Source organism: Dendropsophus ebraccatus, chromosome 2 (assembly GCF_027789765.1).
Source record: "Dendropsophus ebraccatus isolate aDenEbr1 chromosome 2, aDenEbr1.pat, whole genome shotgun sequence".
NCBI lineage: Eukaryota > Metazoa > Chordata > Amphibia > Anura > Hylidae > Dendropsophus > Dendropsophus ebraccatus.
In genome coordinates, this window is record NC_091455.1 from 65,181,323 (window position 1) to 65,203,843 (window position 22,521).

Genomic DNA, 22,521 nt, shown 5'->3' on the forward strand with positions numbered 1-22,521 from the left:
AGAAAAAAAATCTGCACTTTAGCTCCTATTTAGATAAAAAATGTTTAGTTGCAATACACAATTGCCCTTCCCCTAAATAAAACATGTAAAATGTCTTCAGCCTGACAGCAGGCAAATTAAGAAAGCACATTTGTTGCTAAACGACTACTGGCTACAAGATGTCAGATGTGCCTAAGATGTGAACTGTATGTACTGCATGGAGACCTACAAGCAGTATGTAAGAGTGCTAATCGATTTCCATACGTTTTTTTTCTTTTGCCCAGATAACTCCCTCTCTTCTGAAGGATCAATGCTGCAGGACTTGTTTCAGTCGCATTAACCAGGTCCTTGCTGTTGGCACTAAAGTCATGTAACAGATACTCAGTATTAGGATCTTTCCTGCGCAGCTGGCGGCCCCACAAGGCCATTTTCATTTAGAAACTTGGGTCTCTTAGCCAACAGCTGCTAGTGGACTTAATCTTTCCCAAACACAGCTTGTTCTAATATATTCTGCCACACATACATAGTAACTGCTAGATCAGGTTTTATCAATTCGGGGCATCTCTAAAGAATAGATGTTTAGGTTCCTCCAATAAGTTTGTCGCCGAGAAGTTTTTATTTATTTATTTATTTTAATATGATAGATACTAATAGTTGTTACTAAAGTTAAAACTAACCCTGACATCAGTATAGCCGATGCATGTAATGTGTCTTTGAGCTAGATTTAGAGCTGAACCATACAAATGGAACCATAAGTAAAATAAAAGCTGCATGAGATGGAAAGCAGATTTTTTAAGGGCATATGTATCAAGGTCTGCCCTCAAAAAGTCACAGGTTTTTGCATAAAGCCCCCGTTTACGAATGAATAAGGCAACTTTTCGTCATTTTGCCCCCTGCTTAAGGTGGGGGTTGGGCAGAGGCGTGGCATTGTGTGTGTGTCTCCTCCACGTGTGCAATAGTTATCAAAATTTACAGTTTTCCATCGAAAATTACGCCTAAAGTCTACACCAACTAGATTTCTGAGACTGTCGCACAGCAGCCTCAGATGCGCATGCACCTCTTGATAAACCTAGTGATGGGAATGTGTATGCGGGGGAGATGTGAAATTAACAGTAGCATAAAAATCATATTTCAACCTCACAATTCTTGCATCTAACATACTGTACAGTTGAAAAGGTTAACAAAATGTAGAAGGAGGACACATTATTTTATACACAACAGATTTTGTCACAAATCACTTGTTCTTTTGTTAAGATCTGCTACCCTTAGGGCCCTATAAGGGTATGTGCACACTACAGACATTGGGCGGAAATTCAAGCGGAGTCCGTGCAGAAGTGTCCCATACACTCAACGATATGCTGAAGCTCAATCCTCTGTCCGCACAAAGAATTCAAATGTCAACATTGGCTTTCTATGTATTATACTGTACAATATCAGGGGCTTCACAAAAGCGCTCATTTGCAATCGTTTATCGATAACGGCAGAAAACAGAAATTTGATTTGTCTAGGAACTAATAGGGATTGTGGTAATGTGTGTGCACTGGTGCAGAGCAATATCAGTCATAGTTCAGAAACCAGGAAGTGATCAGATCCATGGGGAAGAAAGACTATACATGAAGTAAGGTTTTTTTTTTTTTTTACTTTAAACAATACATCTGTAGTCCTTTATATATGGTACATATCTGATTTTGCCAACTTTACGTTGTGGGACCACCTCCTTATGGACACAGCCAGTTCTCATTTTTGCATTTTGCCTTTTTAACTTCTGGCCTACTGTAAAGGCATTTGAGGCTTGGCTTGTTTTTGGCAAGACCAATTGTACTTCACAGTGAAAGCCTTCATTTTTACCATAAAAACTACTGAGTAACATGAAGCACATTGACACTGTATAGCATTTGAGTACAGAATTTTCCAAACCATATAACATTTTTAATTTTAACTATTATCTGTAGTGTATATATAAGCCATTTTCAGAAAAAAGCAATTTATTGACTCGTTTTCATTACATTTTTCTGTTGTAACCAAAAATGTGCAGTTCTGGCACTGGTTATTTTTGTGTATTGTATTTTTCCTATTTAAAAAAATAAATTTTATTAGAAGGAATTTAAAAAAATGTAACTTTTTTATTTAACACAAAGGAAGATTAATTTTTCTTTTCAGAAATAAGAAAATGGTAACGCTTGACTGGCAGCCTGAGCGCTGGGCTTTGCATTAAGTTTCCATAGAGCAGGCTGCCAGTCAAGCATGAGTGGTTGGGAGGAGAGCGCAGGCAGTGTGACTACATGCCTCTGCTACCCCGCCCTCATGCCTAGTTACTGGGTGCCAGGGTGGAGGATTAAAGATTGATATTTTGAAATTGCCACCCTGCTGGAAACTGCTGGGCACAGCATAGGAGCTGTAAGGTATCGGGGGCCAAGTTACACTCCCTTAGGGAGGTAGTTCAGCCGATGAATGAGCATAAATTGTGCAGGCCTATAAATCATTATCTGTTGGCAGCACATGTAAACAGAATGCTAAACATGCTACATTAAAAAGGGGGTTAGTGATAGAGACACTGAAGCTGGTATTACAGTTCTTTGTGTCATGTGTATAGGCTGGATCTCAGGTGATCTGTGTATCTGAAGGGTTATCTGTGTGTGAACAAGTTGTTACCACTTGAGTTTACAAAATAAAGGATGCCATTAAAAAGTACAACGTTCTTCCTCCTGCACATCCCTGACACCATGGTTAAAACGTATCATCATTCTGCGCACCACCAACTGGTCAAAGCTGGCATTCCGGCCCTTTAGCTGTGCCTAAACGCCTGAATGGAAGACCTCATGGCTTAGTTACATGACCACTCCTTCCACTTCTTTGTACATTGTATTATTGGGATCCAGTTTACCGACACAGTGGAATATAAAACTCTCTTCATTTTAAACCTTTAAATCTTATTGACAATCTTGTTGTCTTTTTTATATGACAACATATGTACCTTTACCCGCACCTCTGTTGGCATATGTTGTATGATTATTATACCTAAAATTTCATAAATTTAGATTTTTTTTTTAAAGAACAACCTGCCTCACATAAAAGAAAAAACATACTGCAAAAAAATTAAAATATTATGGATCTAAGGAGAGGAAGAAAAAAAAATTGAAGTGAGGAATTTGCTGTATCTAGAAGGGGTTACAGGCTAGGCCCCCATTTGCAGTTTCTTTTTATTGTTCCAATGAATCTAAAATAAAAAATGAAACTGCAAAAATCTTATTTGTGTCTACAGTACTTCAGTGTCTCCATGGTAACAGACTACAAACCCTGTGTAGTCATACTTTTTATTTCCCCGTACTTCTTGCTATCTTTCCCATACTATGGGCAGTTAACTAGAAGTGGGGGATATTAAAAAGACACTCTATAGTCTATAAAAATGTGGGGATGCTTTCTTGCACTAATAAGTATTTTGGAATGTGGATACTGTCATATGTTGTAAACTATGTTTAAGATATCAAAGAACAATCACTTAACAATGGCTATATCCATTTTATATCATGTTTCCCAGGACTCCCTAGGGCTCCATCTAACTTTAGCAGCCACTGCTAATCAAATGCTGCACAAAAGGGTTCGGACAAACCCAAATCTGCTCGAAGTTTGGTCAACTGTAACTCAGAGTTACGTCTTTTAATAAAGTCCTACCACCTTGAAAACCATTTCCAAGACTACATTATATCATCTTTCTCTATACTAAAACAATATGCAGTTTGAAGACTAATCCAGGATGTGAACAACAATATTTCATTCTTGTAGACATGAACAATTGTACCATATGTCTGGCAACTCCCTTTTATTCCAGCTGAGGCTCTGTTCACACACATAGTATTTTGAGATGTAAAGGGCTTACAGCTAAAAGAATGGTTTATTCTATTGCGTTCCATTGAAACAGCTAGTAATTCCCATTCAGTAAAACTTCTGTTTAAGGCCAGAAAAAAAAAAAAAGTTCTTTTCACATTTTTGAGGCATTTCTGTCCCCCCCAAAAATCAACTGGCTTGCAAACTGCATAACAACATTTCCAGAAGTATACATATAAGTTCATGCTTTTTATTGCATAGCAGAAAGCCAGCGTAACACCTTGCATGGCACGCGTATTCAGCCGTACATATTTCATGAAAAAAAACACTGACACAAACATGCTATTTTTTTTTGTCTGCCTTCAAAAGGCTAAAAACCTGTAATCCTACTTTATTTCATATCTATGTCATAAAACATCCACGAGTAAAGAATGAAAAAGCATATTCCCCAAACGTTGAGCCTGAATTTAAATGAGTCTAATAAGATGTAGGTATTATTGTCTTATTTTAATGTTCCAATGCTTCAAACCCCTCAGGAACCTCTGTTAAATTAGGTACTACACCTAATTGAAGCCACCCTGATGGGGATATAAAAATGAATGAGCTGTCCAGTCATGTGTTGGATAAGAAAATGAGCCTCTGGCACCCCCTAGTGTTCAACTATATCAAGGACCAATCGTTACATCAAACAATAACATAAAGAACATACACGGTACCCTGTTTTAAAAACAATAAAGCACGATAAACATGATTCAACAATTCATCATTTTATTCTAGAAATGTACACATTCACCTATTTATGGTTTCCCACTTTATGCTGATGGTTGCAAATAGATGACTGTATCATATGAATAACTAAAGGAAGACTTGATATCCTTCTAAAGGCTACAAATAAATGGAGCGATTTAAAGGTTACTTGTAGCAACCTAGATCATTCTTATTCTGAATTGTTTGCAGTAACAATTCTTACACATGATTACAGGCATTACGCTGCCATATCCATTTCAATTTGATATTGTTCTTTTATTGCTGAGGATTTTTGGGGCATATGCAATAAAAACTCTCACTAAAAAGAAAATGAACTCCCTGTGTGTATAAAGCAAGCCAGTAGGGATACGACTTAGCAAAGATATTCTATCAGTATTGAAACTGAAAATAATTGTCCAGTTTTATGTCACTTTGGGTATCTGGGCTGGGAAATTAATCAAAATGAGAGCAAGAGAAAGTGGGAGAATTGCACACAGCAGTCAGGCTCCTGCTCTTGATGTCTTATAGAAAATGAAAGCAACTGTAATCTCTTTCACATAGGGTCTTGATTATTATCCCCCTTTGGTTTCTCAAGCAAGGCACGCGCCAGCATCGGGCTTACTCGGGCAAGTGCAGGGGCCCCAGCGCCTTCAAGGGCCCAGAGAGGGAGGGGGACCCGGTCTTCTGATGTTCAGCCCCCTCACTGTAGTGCAGGGTGAGTGGCTAAACATCAGAAGACAGAGAAAGAGCAGGACCTGTGATAGAGAGGGATGAAGGACCTGATCACATGACCAGCAGGTCCTCAATACTACAGTGTGGAGATCCGCCTAGCAGACTGAGCTGTAAGTTATGTGTGTATGTCCGTCAGTCAGTAAGGGCTCTATTACACAAAAAAGATGTCTGACAGATTATCTGACAGATTTTTTTCAGCCAAAGTCAAGAACGGACTATAAACAGAGAACAGGTCGTAAAGATAAGACTGAGATTTCTCCTCTTTTCAAATCCATTCCTGGCTTTGGCTGAAAAAATCTGTAAGATAATCTGTCAGACATCTTTTGGTGTAATAGGGCCTTAAGTGTGTGTGTGTGTGTGTCAGTCAATAATGTGTATGTCAGTAAGTGTGTGTGTCAGTACATCAGTCAGTAATGTGTATGTCATTAAGAGTCTGTGTCAGTAATGTGTGTTTGTGTGTGTTAGGCTGCATTCTCACGTTCATCTAATCTACAGAGCCATATAAGAACTTGTTTTATGCTGCCCCAACTCTACTTTGTAATGACATTTTCAATAAACTATATTGCAAAAACAAAAAGAAACATGCAATTTCACTAATTTGAGTGGGGTTCGTCTTTACGCCGTTCACCGAGGGGTAAAACGGTCATGTTATAATTATTCCTCAGGTCAGGACGACTACGATGATACTTTTTACAAGAAAAAAAAAATGGTTCAAGTTGCCATTTTTTGTACACTTTTTAAGTTCCCCAAGAAATCATTAGATTGCTAATACTGTTCCACTGGGTTGCATGGACTAATTAGATCAGGGGCAGGGAACCTTGGCTCCCCAGCTGTTGCAAAACTACAACTCCCATCATGCCTGGACAGCCAACGCTTTAGCTAACCAGTACACTCACCCCACTGACCATCCATCGTTTGTCACAGGCTGTATAGCACCATATGCATTTGTGGATACTGCAATATTATTTTGCTGCCTATTCTATTCTATAATGGTTGATCTTTATACCTAGTCCTCACTGCGGATATATTTTCATCCTAGTTTAGTGGGGTGCAAACCCTTTACCATAGGTTGTTGCATGATGTGTTTTTTAAATGTTTTTAATTTGTTTGAGCTGTGATTTTAATAAAAATTATTTTGTGTAACATTTTGGCTTGAACAACTCTATATACTTCTTTTTGTATATTTTTGTTCAAGTGTGTATATAGCACGCAGATTTTGCTATTTATGTTATGAAGTGGTGCATGCCTTCTTTAGTGTTTCTATAACCATTTAATGTCACAGGCGAGCATGCGTGTCCTGATGTCATCAACATGGTATAAAGCAGGCTCAAGACGGACGGACGAACACTCTGTGTCGGCTATTTTACCATTTAGATGCCACTGTCAAAACTGCGAACGGCATTTAAATAGCCAGGCTACACTTCATTGGTGGTTTAGTGGTCTGGATGGGCTCCACGCAACACTGTGGGGAGTTGTTCTGCTATCAGTGAAGCCCGAGGCATGCATGCATGGGCATTATATATATATATATATATATATATATATATATATATATATATATACACACACATATATATACTGTATATATATATATGCAGGCATATTTTATCTGTAAGTGTGAAATGAGTGTCAGGTGTGGTGGCTCTCCCGTATAGAGCATGCTCTTTTTACTTCTATCTATCTGCTTTGCTGGTTTGGGTAATTCCCTGCATTTGTACGCATCTTTGGTGTGGATAAGTGCCCACGGCTTCATTATACACGTTACAAATGTAGAGGTTTCTGACTTAATCCAGACTACTCTTACCCATTTTTTTGTGCCAGCTATTTATTGCAGACTGCTATCCTACACTATTCTAGTCTGTTTTGAGCACTGTTAAATTTCTGTGATATTTTTTTTATTTCCTTTCATATGGACTGTGTTTCTATCTAAATTTTTTATATGTTTACGTTCTGTATCAATAAAATATAAAAAAAAAAAGTAGTGCTTTTTTTTTTTTTTTTGGTTTATAAAAATGTAGACTGCTAGGTGATAATCTAAGATAACCGGAAAATTAGCAGTATCTGTCACAGGTTTAAAATGCCATAAAGTCAATTAGGGCTTTAAAAACTGAGGGTCAGTCAATTAGGAAAATTTGAACAGTTTGAAAGTATATTAGTATATAACATTATGATGTAAAAGTTGCTTGCAATGCACATGTTAAGTTTATTAGCGTCACCAGCCTCAGAAATCATCTTTTAACAGCAACTCAGATTAAAGGTCTAATAAATGCTTCACTAGGTGCAAGCCACGACATCTCTACTGCGTCAGTCAAGTATTCATGGTAGAATGGCTGCTAAGAAATTACTACAGAAATAAAGAGGAGACTTCTCTGAGCTAAGCAGAACAGACAATGAACAGAAAACCAGGGAAATTCCATTACTTGTGTTGGATAAAGCAAAAATGAATGCACAATAATTATGTGATAAAGGGAAGAGGAGAGGTGGAGTTTGTTTCCACCATAAAACAAAACACATACTTCTTTGCTAAACGCAAGTGAATTTTGACTATTAAACCAATAAATTGTAGAAAACGTGAATAAGACACACTCACCATTCATTGTGTTCCAATCTTTATTCCACAATTGGATTCCACGAAAGCAACAAGGGTGGTCCATAGATGCGCGACAGCGTGAAACAGGCTGTAACTATACCTGCCTGGCGTCTGCCAAAAGTTTTTTGCCCTTACTGTGTCTGTTGCTTTTAATCGTGGAATAAATATTGGAACACGACAAATGGTGAGTGCGGCTTATTCACTTTTTCTACAATTTATTGGTTTACAAGTCTTTTTGGCGAAGCCAGCAGCAACGGTCCTTAGCAACGGTCCTTAGTTCAGGCGGAGCCTGCATGCCGTGCGGTTTTTGTAGTATTGACCTTTCTGACTTTGTGTTGCATTTTGACTATTACTCCCACCTTTATTATTTACTAGACACATCATCTCCTAATACTACCGACCAGGACTCTCTTCCATTTCCCTTTCTCCAATTATGTGCCCTGATGACTCTATTGGAAGAAGCGATATCACACCTCAATGCAGATATAAGATTTGAAGAAAGAGTTGAGAATTTTTAAGACACTCCCAGGGGGAAACTCTACTGGACCTGACAGATTTACATATCTTTATTATCAGACGTTTACATCTTCTCTCCTTTCGCATCTGGTTGGTGTGTTTAATGCATTCCTATTGGGTACATGTATTCCTCGGGGGATGTTTCAATCATATATCACAATAATAATATTATTATTATTATTAATAATATTTTTTATTTATATAGCACCAACAGATTCTGCAGCACTTTACAATTCTATAATACCTAAACCCAGTAGGGATGCTCTTGAATGTGGAAATGACAGACCCAATTACAGTCTTTTTTTGTTCCACCCAGCCCTGCCTAACAGCCTTACAAACATTATGACACAACGGTGGAGGTTTGTTTAGATTTGCTGATATAGTGGAGGGCAGTTCTCATATAATTTTAATATTTGATAAGATATGTAGTACCCATGACCTTCCCCTGCAACCCTACTTCCATTACATGCAAATTAGACACTTTATACTGTCATTATTTGCCTCCACCTCTGTATCCACTCCAATCCTGCCTTTGAACAGTTGTTTATAGTTATGGTAGCCTATCAAGCCCTCCTGGTGGGAGCATAATAAAGAAATCTTATTTACATGTCCCCGTGCCCCTGCAGTGCAGTGTCACCGCTCATGGTCCACTGCCAAACTCCCTGCCATCCTGTGATATCATGCCCCCACACAGAAATGCCTGCTCAGCCAATCAGTGGTTGAGGCGGGACACACCTGCAGTCAGTGACTGGCTGAGTGGGTAGTTCCAGTGGGCCGCGAAGAGTCAGTAGTGCAGACGCTGAGAACTGATAAATCTGGGATGATGTCTGACCTCTATATCACACGGAACTGGCATTGGTAGCAGTTTTTCTTTGTGTATGGTTAAAAGTTAATTAGAAAAATAGAAGATTGTGAACAGAAACGACCACCTGGTCCGTCTAGTCTAGTTTTAAGTTCTTAAGGACATGGTGGCTGTCGCCACATGGTACACTCTGTTTGATCAAATAGTTTGCTGAGATCCTCACTTTTCTAAAAAAATAAATAAATTATACTTTAATTTTTATTATCTACAGAGCAGGTGTTTGCCGTGTGTACGCTGGGAGGAGTATATACGGTAAGCCCTTGCACCTGTGGGTTGCTGTTGCACCTTTTGTTTCTTGTCTTACCTTTCAAAGAACAGACGCAGTAATGTTTACATACTATGTCACTTATGCTGGGTTTACACGGAACGATTATCGTGCGAATTTGCACGATAACGATCGAATTCGAACGATAATCGTACCTGTAAACGCAGCGAACGATCGCACGACGAGCGAGAAATCGTTCATTTGATCTTTTAACTTGTTCTTAAATTGTCGTTCATCGCAAAAAATTCGCCGATTGTTCCGTGTAAACAGTCGTTCACTGATTTTACATATGTGCAAGATAGGCTTAAGCGATCGGAAAACGATCGGAAAACAAATTTTCTGTACAATATATCGTTCCATCTAAATGCTGATTGTTATAAAAGAAAAATCGTTACTTAGAAATCGTTAATCGTACGATTGGGCGAATTATCGCTCCGTGTAAACCCAGCATTAGTTCTGCTAATTTGTTTTTAAGAATAATGATGAAGCACAATCATTTGATGGCAGCTGCACGATTAATCCTGCCTTGTAAATCTATCGCAAGGGAGCGCTGATTAGCGCTCATTTGTGGGCATACATAGCTGAATATGGGGCCATGTAAGAGAGCTCTTCACCCTGAATCCAGCTATGCCTGTTATACAAAAAACAAATCGGTTTTGCCAAGAAAAGCTCCAAAAAAAAAGTTGCCAAGAAAAGCTCTACTAGGAAAACAAGCAGGTTAGTGGTGACTAACCTGCCAAGAGATTCCTCTTACCATGTTCTAGGTACTTCATTGAATAGAATGATTTATCACTTTTCTCAAATGTGGAATAATAAAATAATTGAAAGAACTATGATAAGAGGAGGCAAAACAGTGAAATCTTCATTTCTAAACTTTTTAAAAACAAAACTGCATATTTATAAAGATAAATATAAAGCATTCACTAACTGCATTACCTGAACCTTTAAGTGATTGCACCCTCCAGTTTGGGACGCTTAAAGTGTACCTGTCATTGTAACTTTTAAACCCTAAATCAACAGTAGATGTGATATAAATGTGATATCAGAAAATGTGCCTTCTGGAGACTGGACCTGGATTTCTGGTAAGTTCAGCTTTGTTTTACAGCATGATAACAAAAACAATAATAACAACAATAATAATGTATATTGCAAACTTGCATTATTTCACACCTACTGTTGCTTTAGATTTTAAAAGGTTTGACGACATTGACACTTTAAGGCTCTTTTACAAGGGACAATTATTGACGAGGAGCATTGCTAGAATTATCCTTCGGCTAATAATCGGCCCACGTAATAATACCGCCGATCAGCCGAGGAGCAACAAGTTCCCCGTCTTTACCCTATGGGTATGTTCAGACAGTGGTTTTACTGCAAAAAATCTCTGCAGAACACCAGAGGAAAATCTGAAGATTTTGGAGCAGATTTGCTGCAGATTTTATTGTACAGTTTGAAAAAAAAAAAGTCAATTTAAAATCCATTTTGCTTACGTGCAGAATTTTTTTTTTATTGCAGATTGTGACTTTCCATTGAAATGAATGGGATAAATCAGTGACTTGACTGCAGCGTAAACTGACATGGTGCGGTTTTAAAATCTAGACTACAACTTAATTTTAATTTCGGAATTTCCATTTTTCCACACAGTAAGTTCATCAAAACATTTTTTTCTTTCAAATCAACTGGTGCCAAAAAGTGCCAGAGATTTGTAATTTATTTCTATCCAAAAAAAAAAATCTAAAATCTTCCAGTACTTATCAGCTGCTATATGTCCTGCAGGAAGTGGTGTATTGTTTTCAGTCTGACACAGTGCTCTATGCTGCCACCTCTGTCAATGTTAAGAACTGTCCAGAACAGCAGCAAATCCCCATAGAAAACCTCTCCGGCAGGACATACAGCAGCTGATAAGTATGAAAAGACTTGAGATTTTTTTAATGGAAGAAAATTACAAATCTCTGGCACTAACTGATTTGAACGAAAAAAGTTTTTTTTGAACTACCCGTTTAGAATGGTATCACCTTGCTGCTGTTATAACCCATTGTAGATTCATGCCTGCAAATCCAGACAGAAAATGCTCAGCATATCTTCTACATGTGAACATACCCTAAATCTGCTGACTGGGCCCATGTTGAATTTTTAAACTCATCCATTACAACAGACCATTGCTTATAAACACCCTATTAAATACATTAAATGGCTTATCTTGCGATTACTCACTTTTTGCGAGTTTTAGAACCCTGACACCTGAAGTTATGTTTTTTATTACCTGAAGCACGCTGAGCTATTCTCTTTAATGGGAAGAGTAGACGCTTGCAGGGATATAACTTTATTTCCTGGTACGGTGATTTGTTTCACAACTGATGCTTGAAAAGGAAAGAAACAGATGAGATAAATTAAGTAATGCTTTCTAAACGGCTGCATGACCTAAAGCACAAGTTCTGCATAAAAGTTACTTATAGTAAAGTGGACCCTTAAAATAGTTTCTCATAATTATTTTAAAGAAAGAAAGAAAGAAAATGCATAATATTTTATAAAATCATTACTACCGATCTTCACCTTTATTAAAGACAGCCTGAGGCTATGTGCACACAGTATTTTGGGCCTCATTTTGGTCACTATTTTTATAAAAACACAAAGAAAAACTATAATGGAAAGATCTGCACCTTCTGTGTTTTGGACCCACTTCTGTTTTTCATAAAACTACAATACAAAACGCACACCAAAATACTGCGTGTGCACATTACCTTAACCCCTTCAAGACAGAGCCCTTTGATGCGCAAAAGTCCGGGTCAAATCAAAGCAATGTTCCTCCTCACCTTCTAAGAGCCATAGCGCTTTTATTTTTCCACCTACAGGGCTGGTTGGAGGTGTCAATTTTTGCGCCATGATCTTTAGTTTTTATTAATATTATATTGGTGTAACAAAAATTTTAATCGCCTTTTAAAATTTTTTTTCTGATATATAAATTTAATAAAATCAGCAATCCTCGTGTGTTTTTGTTTCCGTTTACCGTGCGGGAACAATAATGTTATATTTTAATAGATCGGACAATTCAGCATGCTACGATATATAATATATTTATTCATTTTTAATATTTTTATTTTATAATGGGCAAGGGGGTTTTTAACTTTTAAACTTTTATTGGGAGGGGGGTTTATAAGGTTTTTTTTTAATACTTTAAAAAACTTTATTACACTTTTTTTTCACTGTAAAACATGCAATCATTAGATTGCATTTACTGATCTATGCTATGCCATAGTACAGCATAGATCAGTTTTATCGGCGATCTATGTATAGAGCCTGCCTGAGAGCAGACTCTATACATAGATCGCCGATCCGACAGGACGGAGGTAAGAGGCTGCGGGGGTCCCGATCACTCAGTGACTGCAGCTTGTTCTGTCACTAAGTAGCTTAAACGCCGCGATCGTTATAGATCGCAGCATTTAAGGGGTTAATGAGACGCAGCTGCCTCTCATTACCTCCAGCCCCGGACACACTGATGTGTGTGGGACCGCTCTCACTGCAGCGGACCCGCACACATCAGAAGCCCCTCAGTCAGAACGTATATATACATTCCTACTGCATGGGGTATGTGCAGTAGGAACGTATAACTAAAGATTATTGACAGGAAGGGGTTAAAGAGGACGTGTCAGCAACAGTTTTGAGAAAAACTGTTCGGATTTGGCAACGTTATCCAATCCGAAAACTCAGCGTTTGGTAAAAACACTGCTGACATTTCTGCTTTAAATTTAAACTGTAAATGTTATTTAAAACATCTTTGTAGAAATTAAAGCGATTTTTAGAAACTCTGTAATAAGTTTTATTAGAGATTTCTTTCTGTACTCAAAAAGCTTTTTTCCACCCACCCCCTAACTTATCTGTTCATTATCAAAGCAAAGTCGGCTACATTACAAAGGAGCAAAGTTAAGATGGGTTTGCTGTGCCCATTATAACCTATGGAGGACGGAGGGGCTGACGGGGGGTGAAAGAGCAGACAAGCATCCCCTGCAATTGGGAGACTGTCTATGCACACAAAACGCTGGATTCACAGGTCTGCTCAGTGCTGGTCTGGGAATTTGGTGAGGTAAGATTGCAGGATGTTGTGCTGTGCTGGCTCCTGGACATGGGCTGTTTTTCTCCTCTTCCTGTTTACTGACCCCCCTGGACTCCTTCCCCTTCCATAGAGCACTATATACACAGCAAACCTACATCTCTGAACGTGAGAAGGGAAAACAGCTTTTGGAGTACAGAAAGAAATGCTTTTATCTAACAAAACCTATTACAGAGTTTCTTAAAATCGATTGTACTACTGATTTCTGCAAAGTTGTTTGTAAATGACAGTTACACTTTAACTAGCTATGGTGTAAAGGGGCTTTCTGTTACATGTGGTGTTGCTTTGTAATTGTATTACCCAAGATCTTCACTGGCAAACCTACTCAGTCACCCAATACTGGGGATGTGGGTACTGAATATTGTACCATCCTTTCTGTTTTGCAAATATGATAAAAATCTGACATGTGCAGAAGAAAAGGGGACTATGATAATAGTGCACAGGACTAATTCAATGACTTTGATATGGATATCATATCTGCATGCCTTCATGCAATATCAATAGTTGCATGAATGTTGCAATGGCTACAACTACAGAAAGCATGTAGATAAATGTGCTAACACATGAATGAGCTTCCAAATAGCACACAGGTGCATTAATGGAAAACAAAGTGCTACAATGCATAAGACGCGCTACAACGCAATGCATAAGACGCGCTACAACGCAATGCATAAGAATACATCGATGTTATCTAGTTTTAGCTTTACAATCCAAATTATTTTCCAAATGGTTTAGAGGTAGGTAGGAAAATAGTCATTTTTTGCACCTCACAAGGTGAGTGGGGGAGAATGATAGTTGTCATAGTAAGCCTTACACTGCTCTAGAACACGCTTCTGCTGTTTTGGGTTTTGGTCAATGCTATGGGTCCACCAAGGGGTCACAAGAGTTTGAAGGGATGAACCAAGTAAAAGAAAGCACCACCGAGCCATCAGCATCTTGTGCAGAGAACGAAGACAAAAAATATTGTGCCCCCCAAACACCAGGCTACAATATACGTGCTTTCTCTTGTTAATATTATGCAGCAACCATGGGTAGTGGGTCCCTGTAATCATATTCACTGTACCTCATTAACTCATACATACTACGTATAATGTAAGCAGGTGTGCAGGAGTATAGAAGAAATGTTAAAGCAACTCTGTACCCACAATCTGACACACACACACACCTTGTACAGTCGGATAGCTGCTTTTATTCCTAGATCTGTCCTGGGCTCCTTTCAGCAGATGATGCAGTTTTTTTTCCTACTTTAAACTTGAAGCCCTGTGCCAAATTGGTGTGACCTATAGCGTCTATGCTCTAGGCCTGCACCAAGTTTCTGTCCTTCCTTCCTGTCCTCTTCACTATTAGAAATGCCCCAGGCAGGATTTCTCTTATTCATAACTTCTCTAAACACTGCACATGTGCAGTGTTCAGACAGGTGATGACTAGGAAAAATCCTGCCTGGGGCATTCCTAATGGTGAAGAGGGCAGGAAGGAAGGACGGAGAGGCGGTGTAAGCCTAGGGCATAGACAATCTAGGCCATGCCAATTTGACGCAGGGCTTCAAGTTTAAAAGTAATTTTTTTAGGACAATAACTGCATCACCTACCAAGTGGACCTCAGGACAGATTTTGGATTCAAAGCAGCTGACGGTACAAGCGGATTTGGGGGGGGGGGCAGATTGTGAGTTGCTTTAATGTATAATAAGCAGTAGAAACATGTTAACCTGCAGACACATGAGCGAGTACCTGGTGGCAGGTGCCCTGGTCGTATGAGAGTATTCAGAGAGAAGTGTTTTTCTTCAGGTTTGTTAATATTAAGCACAGAGTTTGGGGGCAATGTGGTCACTTGCTTCACAATCCCGCTGCTTGGCTGCTGAACTACCTGCAATGGTAACGGCAACATTAGTAGTCACACACAGGTCCTCATTCCACACAGTCCATCAACATGCTCAATCAACCAAAACAGCTATGAGGCATCTGCGTCTAGCCCTCAGTTTACACACATCACGCTCATGAATCCTCAAGCGTACTTTTGTCTGGATATGACAACAAGAAATCTCACCAGTTGTTTACAGTAATATCTAACAACATAAACTTGTCCAGATGGCCTTAATCCCTTAAGACATGCAGGCCTATCAGACCGCAAGTCATGGAGGTTTCACGATTCATCATTAATGCAGTTTACTCAAATGTCATGAAATAAAATCTGAAACATTTTCTGTGTAGTTTTATTTCATATAGAATTAGATCACAGATGTCAAATGGATTGTGAATGCTCTCTTAAAATAATAAAAAAAATACTTACATTTCTGCATAGACAGAAATGATGAAAATATTATGTAAAATATCTGGACATTGCCATATACAGTGATGTAAAACCTCAGAAAAATAGTATGCGCCCACTGACTGATTCAAATGTGTAGCTAAAACCGAGTTATACCAGCAGAGTAGGCAGGGTCCAGCAGGCTCCATCTATCATAAGCGCTGTAATCTATAGTCACATATACCCAACAGAGGCCAAATTTATTCAGGATGCTTGCACAGATATCCCTCTCTCCAGAGAAGGAAGCCTGTTGCCAAGGGGTGCCTTCTAGTGGGGAGATTACCAAACCACCCCGTTATGTAGTCCCTGAGGTCCTCGCTCTATATATACATAACGTATTTTCTGGCTTATAAGACGACCCCTGACTTTTAAGATGATTTTCAGGGGTTTGTCTTATATGCCGGGGCTGCCGGGCCCCATTGAAAAAAAATAAACAATCCAACTCACCAGTTCCTGGCAGCTGCGTGTCTCCTGTTATGTTCCCTGCGCAGGCAGCGTGATGCAGAGACACTGCCTGCAAAGTCCCTGAAACCCCAAAGCTCTCCCGGGCAGCTGAGTGCCTCAGAGCTTCTCCCATGAGACACTCAACTGCCAGGAGAGCTACAGGAGAATTGGAGATGTTTCGGGGATTTCCAGTGCAGGCAGTATCTCTGCATCACACTGCCTGCGCAGGGAACATGACAGGAAACGCACAGCTGCCGGGAGCGGATGACAGGTGAGTTAAATTGTTTGTTTTTTTATAGCGGTTGGTGCATACAGTGGGGATGCGGCCGTTTTTTAGCTCCCCACCGTATGCGGCGACCATATCCGGTGTATAAGACGACCCCCGACAGATTTTTCGGGGTTAGCGCTCTTCTAGGATGCACTGTTTATAGCAATCATTCCTATTCAAAGTGAATCAGCTTTCATCAGTAAACAGTACCAAGGTCCACTGGTCTATCGTCCAGTCATTGTGTTTCTGCATGAACAACACAGGTCTCATATCATTATGGACAACAATGCTCCAGCTCATCAAGGTCACATCATTAGGGAATGGCTGCTGGAAACGGAGGTATCTCAAATGGAGCAGCCTGCACTTTCCCCAAACCTCAATCCTATAGAAAACCTGTGGGATCAACTGGGTCGCCATGTAGAGGCTCGTAACTCTGTACCCCAGTACCTCAATGACCTGAGGGCTGCACTTCAAGAGTCGGATGCCATGTCTCAGGAGACAATAAGTTGACTTGTGAACCTCATGAGACGTCATTGTCAAGCTGTAATTGATGCTCAAGTCCACATGACAAGTCATTGAGACATTGGCACATTCTGCTGGGGTTTGCCCACTGTTAGCCTTTGTTTCTATAAATTGTTTGAGATGAGGAAATCCCCATCGTATACTTCAACTTAAATACCCTACTAACAGAATATAATATCACTTAAAAAATTTTTGCAGAAATCAATAGTCCAGGCAATTTTAAGAAACTTTGTAATTGGGTTTATTAGGCAAATATGCCATTATCTGCATTTAAAAAGCCTTTTCCCAGGTCCCCCCTCCTCTCCTTTCTGTCATCTACTGCTCAGAATCAGGAAATCTCAATCAGACGGATCCTGTCTGTTCTCTGAAGAGGGGAGGGGGGAGGAGAGATGGAGGAGAAATGGCAGCAGAGAACAATGGATTACACAGTGGGGGAGCTATTCAGAGGTCAGATAGGTCAGTGGTGACATCAGAGGAGAGAGCCCAGTGATATAGCTTTAAATTAACTCTTTTGACTCTTTTTAACTGTTTTGGTGTCTCTTTTCTCTCTCGCCATAGGAGAACAATGAAGACAGGGGGAGAGCTTCAAACTGCTTTTTCATGATAAAAATTAATTTTTCGGCTAATAAACCCAAATACAAAGTTTCTTAAAATCCCCTGTACTATTGATTTCTGCAAAAAAAAAAAAAAAATTTATTACAGTGACTAAGGTTTTTTTTTTTTTTTTATAAACTTCTACCACAAGCTACATATCCCATGTCATGTCAGCAAATTTTTGAACAGCCACCTTATTTAAAAAAAAAAACAAAAAAAACATAAGATGAACCCAAGGTTCCAACCACATGTAGTATCAAAGATCCTGAATGAGAGAATAAAGGAAGAAAAAACTATTTACTCTTACCACCTGTTTTATGTTCACATGTTGCAATGGTGGGGGCCCAGCAGGGGTAGTGCAGTGAGCTTTCACAGTACCAAGTGCTGGAGTGACAACTGGTTTTACGCTCTGTGAGGAAGAGGATGGTGTAATCTTAACAAAAGAGAGTGAGTTTGTAGTAGCCGACTCTGGCTGAGGGGTCTGTTGTCCACACTGCAAGATAAATTCCTGGGAATTTGGCATCAGACGACGCAGTGAAGGAAGACTTTTCTATGTAAGGTAAAAATAACACAATCATTAATGCTATAAAAGTACATTAGCACAAGACAGTGGCATACAGAATTAGCGAGAAGAAAAATTTAGGATAATATTTTAGAATAGGTTGCCATGCATTCTGGCCATATGAGAACAATCTGTATTTCTGGCTATTATACAACATTTGTTCACCAGGCTCTATCTTTAATTTTCTGTGACAGACACTAGCTGTTTTTTCCATACACTGCAATGACTGACAAGAGGGGATCCTACTCCACTATAGCACACAGCCAGAGGCAGCATTAAATAGCAGTACTGAGTAGTCTAAGCAGTGAATCCAGCCCTGGGGTGATATATAGTGTAACACTGATTAAAAGCTGCAGCCATGCCCCTGTGCCTGTCTTCAACCACTCCACCTCCTTTATCCATAGTCATCTAAAAGCAGCATTCTGACTTCTCTACACAGGTGTAAAGGGTAAATTTTGCAGTTTAAAACCTTATTTTTTTTATCATAGGTCATGGTGCTTGTTCCAGTAAAAAGTGTTCTTTTATCATCTGCGGATTGTGCTAGCCCCGCCCACATCGCCATTGTCGGTCTCGCCAGACTGGGACTTCATCGGTGCATATGCCGCGACCTAGAGAGGGTGGGGCCTAGACCTTTAGGCCAGCCCTTTCCAATGGCTGTCGAGGGGGCAGGGCCTAGACAGCTATGATGTCACAGAGTTGTAGGGTCTATGGCGCTGTTGTGGGCGGGGCTAAAAAACCCGCTTCAGTCGAGAAGCCCCGCCCAGGTACCACAATCTATAGATGATAAAAGAGAACTTTTAACTGGAACAAGCATCATGATGTGCGATATAAAATAAAGTATGAAATCTGCAAAATTTACCCTGTACACCTGTGAAGAGAAGTCATAATGTAAAAAGTGGGTGATGTCACTTTAAGTCAGTGATCTGTCTTATGAGAGATCTGAGCAGTTACAGAGTATATGATGAGTTCGTAAAAGGGCAGTCAAGAAGCCAAATAAATGGAGAAGAAAGAAAACAGAGCTACATTTCTTATATCTGCTATATCTTCTATGGATTAGTGAAACTGAAGTTAACAATTATTCTCAATTATTTCTCTCTCTATATATATAACTTTCCTACATAAGGCCCCGTTCCCACTGAGCAAAGCTAGCGGAATTCCGCGACGGAATTGTCCGCCGCGGAATGCTGTTAGCCTCCCGCTCATAATGGGAGTCTATGGGAGGCGCGCGCTCTTGCCCTGTCCGCGCTGAAGAATGAACATGTTCATTCTTCAGCGCGTACAGAGCAGCAGCGCGCGCCTCCCATAGACTCCCATTATGAGCGGGAGGCTAACGGCATTCCGCGGCGGACAATTCCGTCGCGGAATTCCGCTAGCTTTGCTCAGTGGGAACGGGGCCCAACAAATGTCTACAGCCCAGGAAAGGAAAGGAACATGAATCCTACCTTCAGAAAAGGCACTAGATAAGGCTGAGGTGAGGACTTGAGCTCCTTATACAGTTTTGTAGTAAATTCTTCTGGTTCAAGTTTTGAATCCTTAAATATGAAAAAATCTCAAATTAATAACATAATTAAAACAAGTTCACACATAAAATTTTGATCATTCAGTCTTTATGTTTATCTGACCATTTAGTAACACCACAGCATTTTTTGCAGTACCGTTCGGCCATCAGTTATCTGTATCGCTTGGTGACCGTCCTCCCAGTACACAGGAACATTTGTAACCGCCCGTGTGTTCTCTTTTGGGAGGAGTGACCTGCAGCCAGACTGCTCTGGCTACGGCTTCTCTCCCCCAGAGCAAAAAGGTTGGGCGTGATGGAAAATCTATCTCCACTGACAAAATCTGTCGGTGGATGGTCAGGAGAGCCCCATACAGTGACTACTGAACCCGCCACGTATGGCTACCTTTAGACCAGGTACTGTATCGTAACATTACTAAGCCAAGTGCCCCCTAATCAAACAAAAGTATCCCAAAGATCAACATTATATACTGTGCTGCATCTACTAAAAGTGATAGACTATATTTGGTAAAATATTACAAATACAAAATATTCTATTCTTCAGACTAGTTTAAGGGTTCTAAAGAGTGAAATAACCACTCTCACTTATTTACATATACAATGAAGAGGTGTCACAAAAGATCCTGCTAGATTCCAGTAACTTATAATGGGTTAAAGTGGTTATCCAGTGCTACAAAAACATGGCCATTTTCTTCCAGAGACAGCACCACTCTTGTCTCCAGTTCAGGTGTGGTTTGCCTATAAGCTCCATGCAGTTCAATGGAACTAAAAGCCCTATTACACAAAGCTATTAACGGCCGTATTTGGCCAATTATCAGCAATTACTGTTGATCTTGTCTTTTGATGTCTTTCCACTGGTTGAAAGACGAAAGTCAACAATAGCAACATTCTGCTGCCATATCTTCTACGCACACCCCGGACGGTTTTTAGAGACCCCCGCAGCTTCCCCCATCACTTACCCACTCGCTGTCGGCGAGTGTAATAGCGGCAACAGTGAGCGGAGAATGAGGAGCAAGCCAGCGTTGACACCGACAGGTTGGCCCTCGCTTGCTCGCCCTATGTATTAGGGGCTTAAGTTGCAAAACAGGCACCCAAACTAGAGACAAGAGCGGTGCTGTCTCTGGAAGAAAGTGGCCATGTTTTTCTAACACTGGAGAACCCTTTTAAGCCCCTTTTTTATGGACCGATTACTGTCAAGGAGCGTTGCTAAAAACCCTCATTCGGCTGATAATCAGCCTGTGTAGAGGTGTCAGTGATCAGCCGAGGAGCAGGAAAACGCACACTCATTGGCTGATCACAACTTTTGTGCAGCTTTAGGCTGGGTTCACACTACGTATATTTCAGTCAGTATTGCAACCAAAACCAGGAGTGGATTAAAAACACAGAAAGGATCTGTTCACACAATGTTGAAATTGAGTGGATGGCCGCCATATATAACAGTAAATAACTACCATTATTTCAATATAACAGCCATTGTTCTAAAATATTTGCCATTAATGGCGGCCATCCACTCAATTACAACATTATGTGAACAGATCCTTTCTGTGTTTTTAATCCACTCCTGGTTTTGGTTGCAATACTGACTGAAATATACTGACTGAAATATACCTAGTGTGAACCCAGCCTTAGGGTACAAACACACACAGCACATACACAGCAGATACGCAGCAGATTTGATACTGTGTTCAGTTATTTAGATCTAATCTGCTGCATATCTGCTGCGTATCGCAGCAGTAAATACACAGCGTATAAGCCGTGTGTGTTTGTACCCTAAGGGAGCGTTCACACCTACAGGATCTGCAGCTGATTTTCTGCAGCAGATTTCAGTTAAATAACTGAACACAGCATCAAATCTGATGCTGTGTTCAGTTATTTAACTGAAATCTGCTGCAGAAAATCAGCTGCAGATCCTGTAGGTGTGAACGCACCATTAGGGTATAAACACACACCGTATACGCCGCGTATTTACTGCTGCGATACGCAGCAAATACGCAACAAATATGCAGCAGATTAGATCTAAATAACTGAACACAGCATCAAATCTTCACCATCACATCTGCTGCGTATTTGCTGCGTTTTTGCTGCGTATACGGTGTGTGGGTTTATACCCTTAAGAAGTTTTCTGGGCAAAACTAATCAATGAGCTGTGCACAGGATGGCTTACCAGTCACTGATCAGCGGGGGGTTCAAGTGAACAGGACTTGAGCTGCAGTTACACAGTGAATGTAGACAAGCTGCTTCCAACTCATTGTGTAATTTGGACACCAAACAGCTGAAGGTTATGGGTGCCGGATTTCAGGACCCCGCTAATCAGTGACTTTTATAATGGGTTTACACAGAACGATCTTCGTACGAATTTGCACGATAACGATCAAATTCGAACGATAATCATACGTGTAAAGGCAGCGAACGATCAGCGAGAAATTGTTCATTTTGATCTTTTATCTTAACTCGTTCTTAACTCGTCGTTCGCAAAAAATTCGCCGATCGTTCCGTGTAAACAGTCGTCGCGAAAGTCCGGCCGCCCGCCCCCCCCGCTCATCCGCAGCCCCCTGCGCCGGCTCGATCGCCGCCCCCGCCGCGTAGCAGGTGTTCGAAATCCCCGGCTCCCCTCTTCAGTGCAATGATTGGCTGAAGAGGGGAGCCGGGAAATTCAAACGGCTCCTCTTTAGCCAATCCGTGCTGCCGTG

The 22,521-nt window shown here is 40.2% G+C and overlaps 1 protein-coding gene across 2 annotated transcripts in view; it reads right to left on the reverse strand.

Moving 5' to 3' along the window:
• The window catches only part of TAF4B (TATA-box binding protein associated factor 4b), a 73,204-nt gene that overhangs the window by 37,527 nt on the left and 13,156 nt on the right, over window positions 1-22,521 (reverse strand). For both annotated transcript variants that reach the window (XM_069957678.1, XM_069957677.1), the window contains exons 6-9: window positions 19,758-19,847; window positions 18,061-18,303; window positions 15,349-15,484; window positions 11,777-11,873 (exon numbers count right to left, since the gene is read on the reverse strand). In XM_069957678.1, coding sequence (XP_069813779.1) covers window positions 11,777-11,873; window positions 15,349-15,484; window positions 18,061-18,303; window positions 19,758-19,847 — 566 coding nt within the window. The remainder of the gene's footprint in view (window positions 1-11,776; window positions 11,874-15,348; window positions 15,485-18,060; window positions 18,304-19,757; window positions 19,848-22,521) is intronic.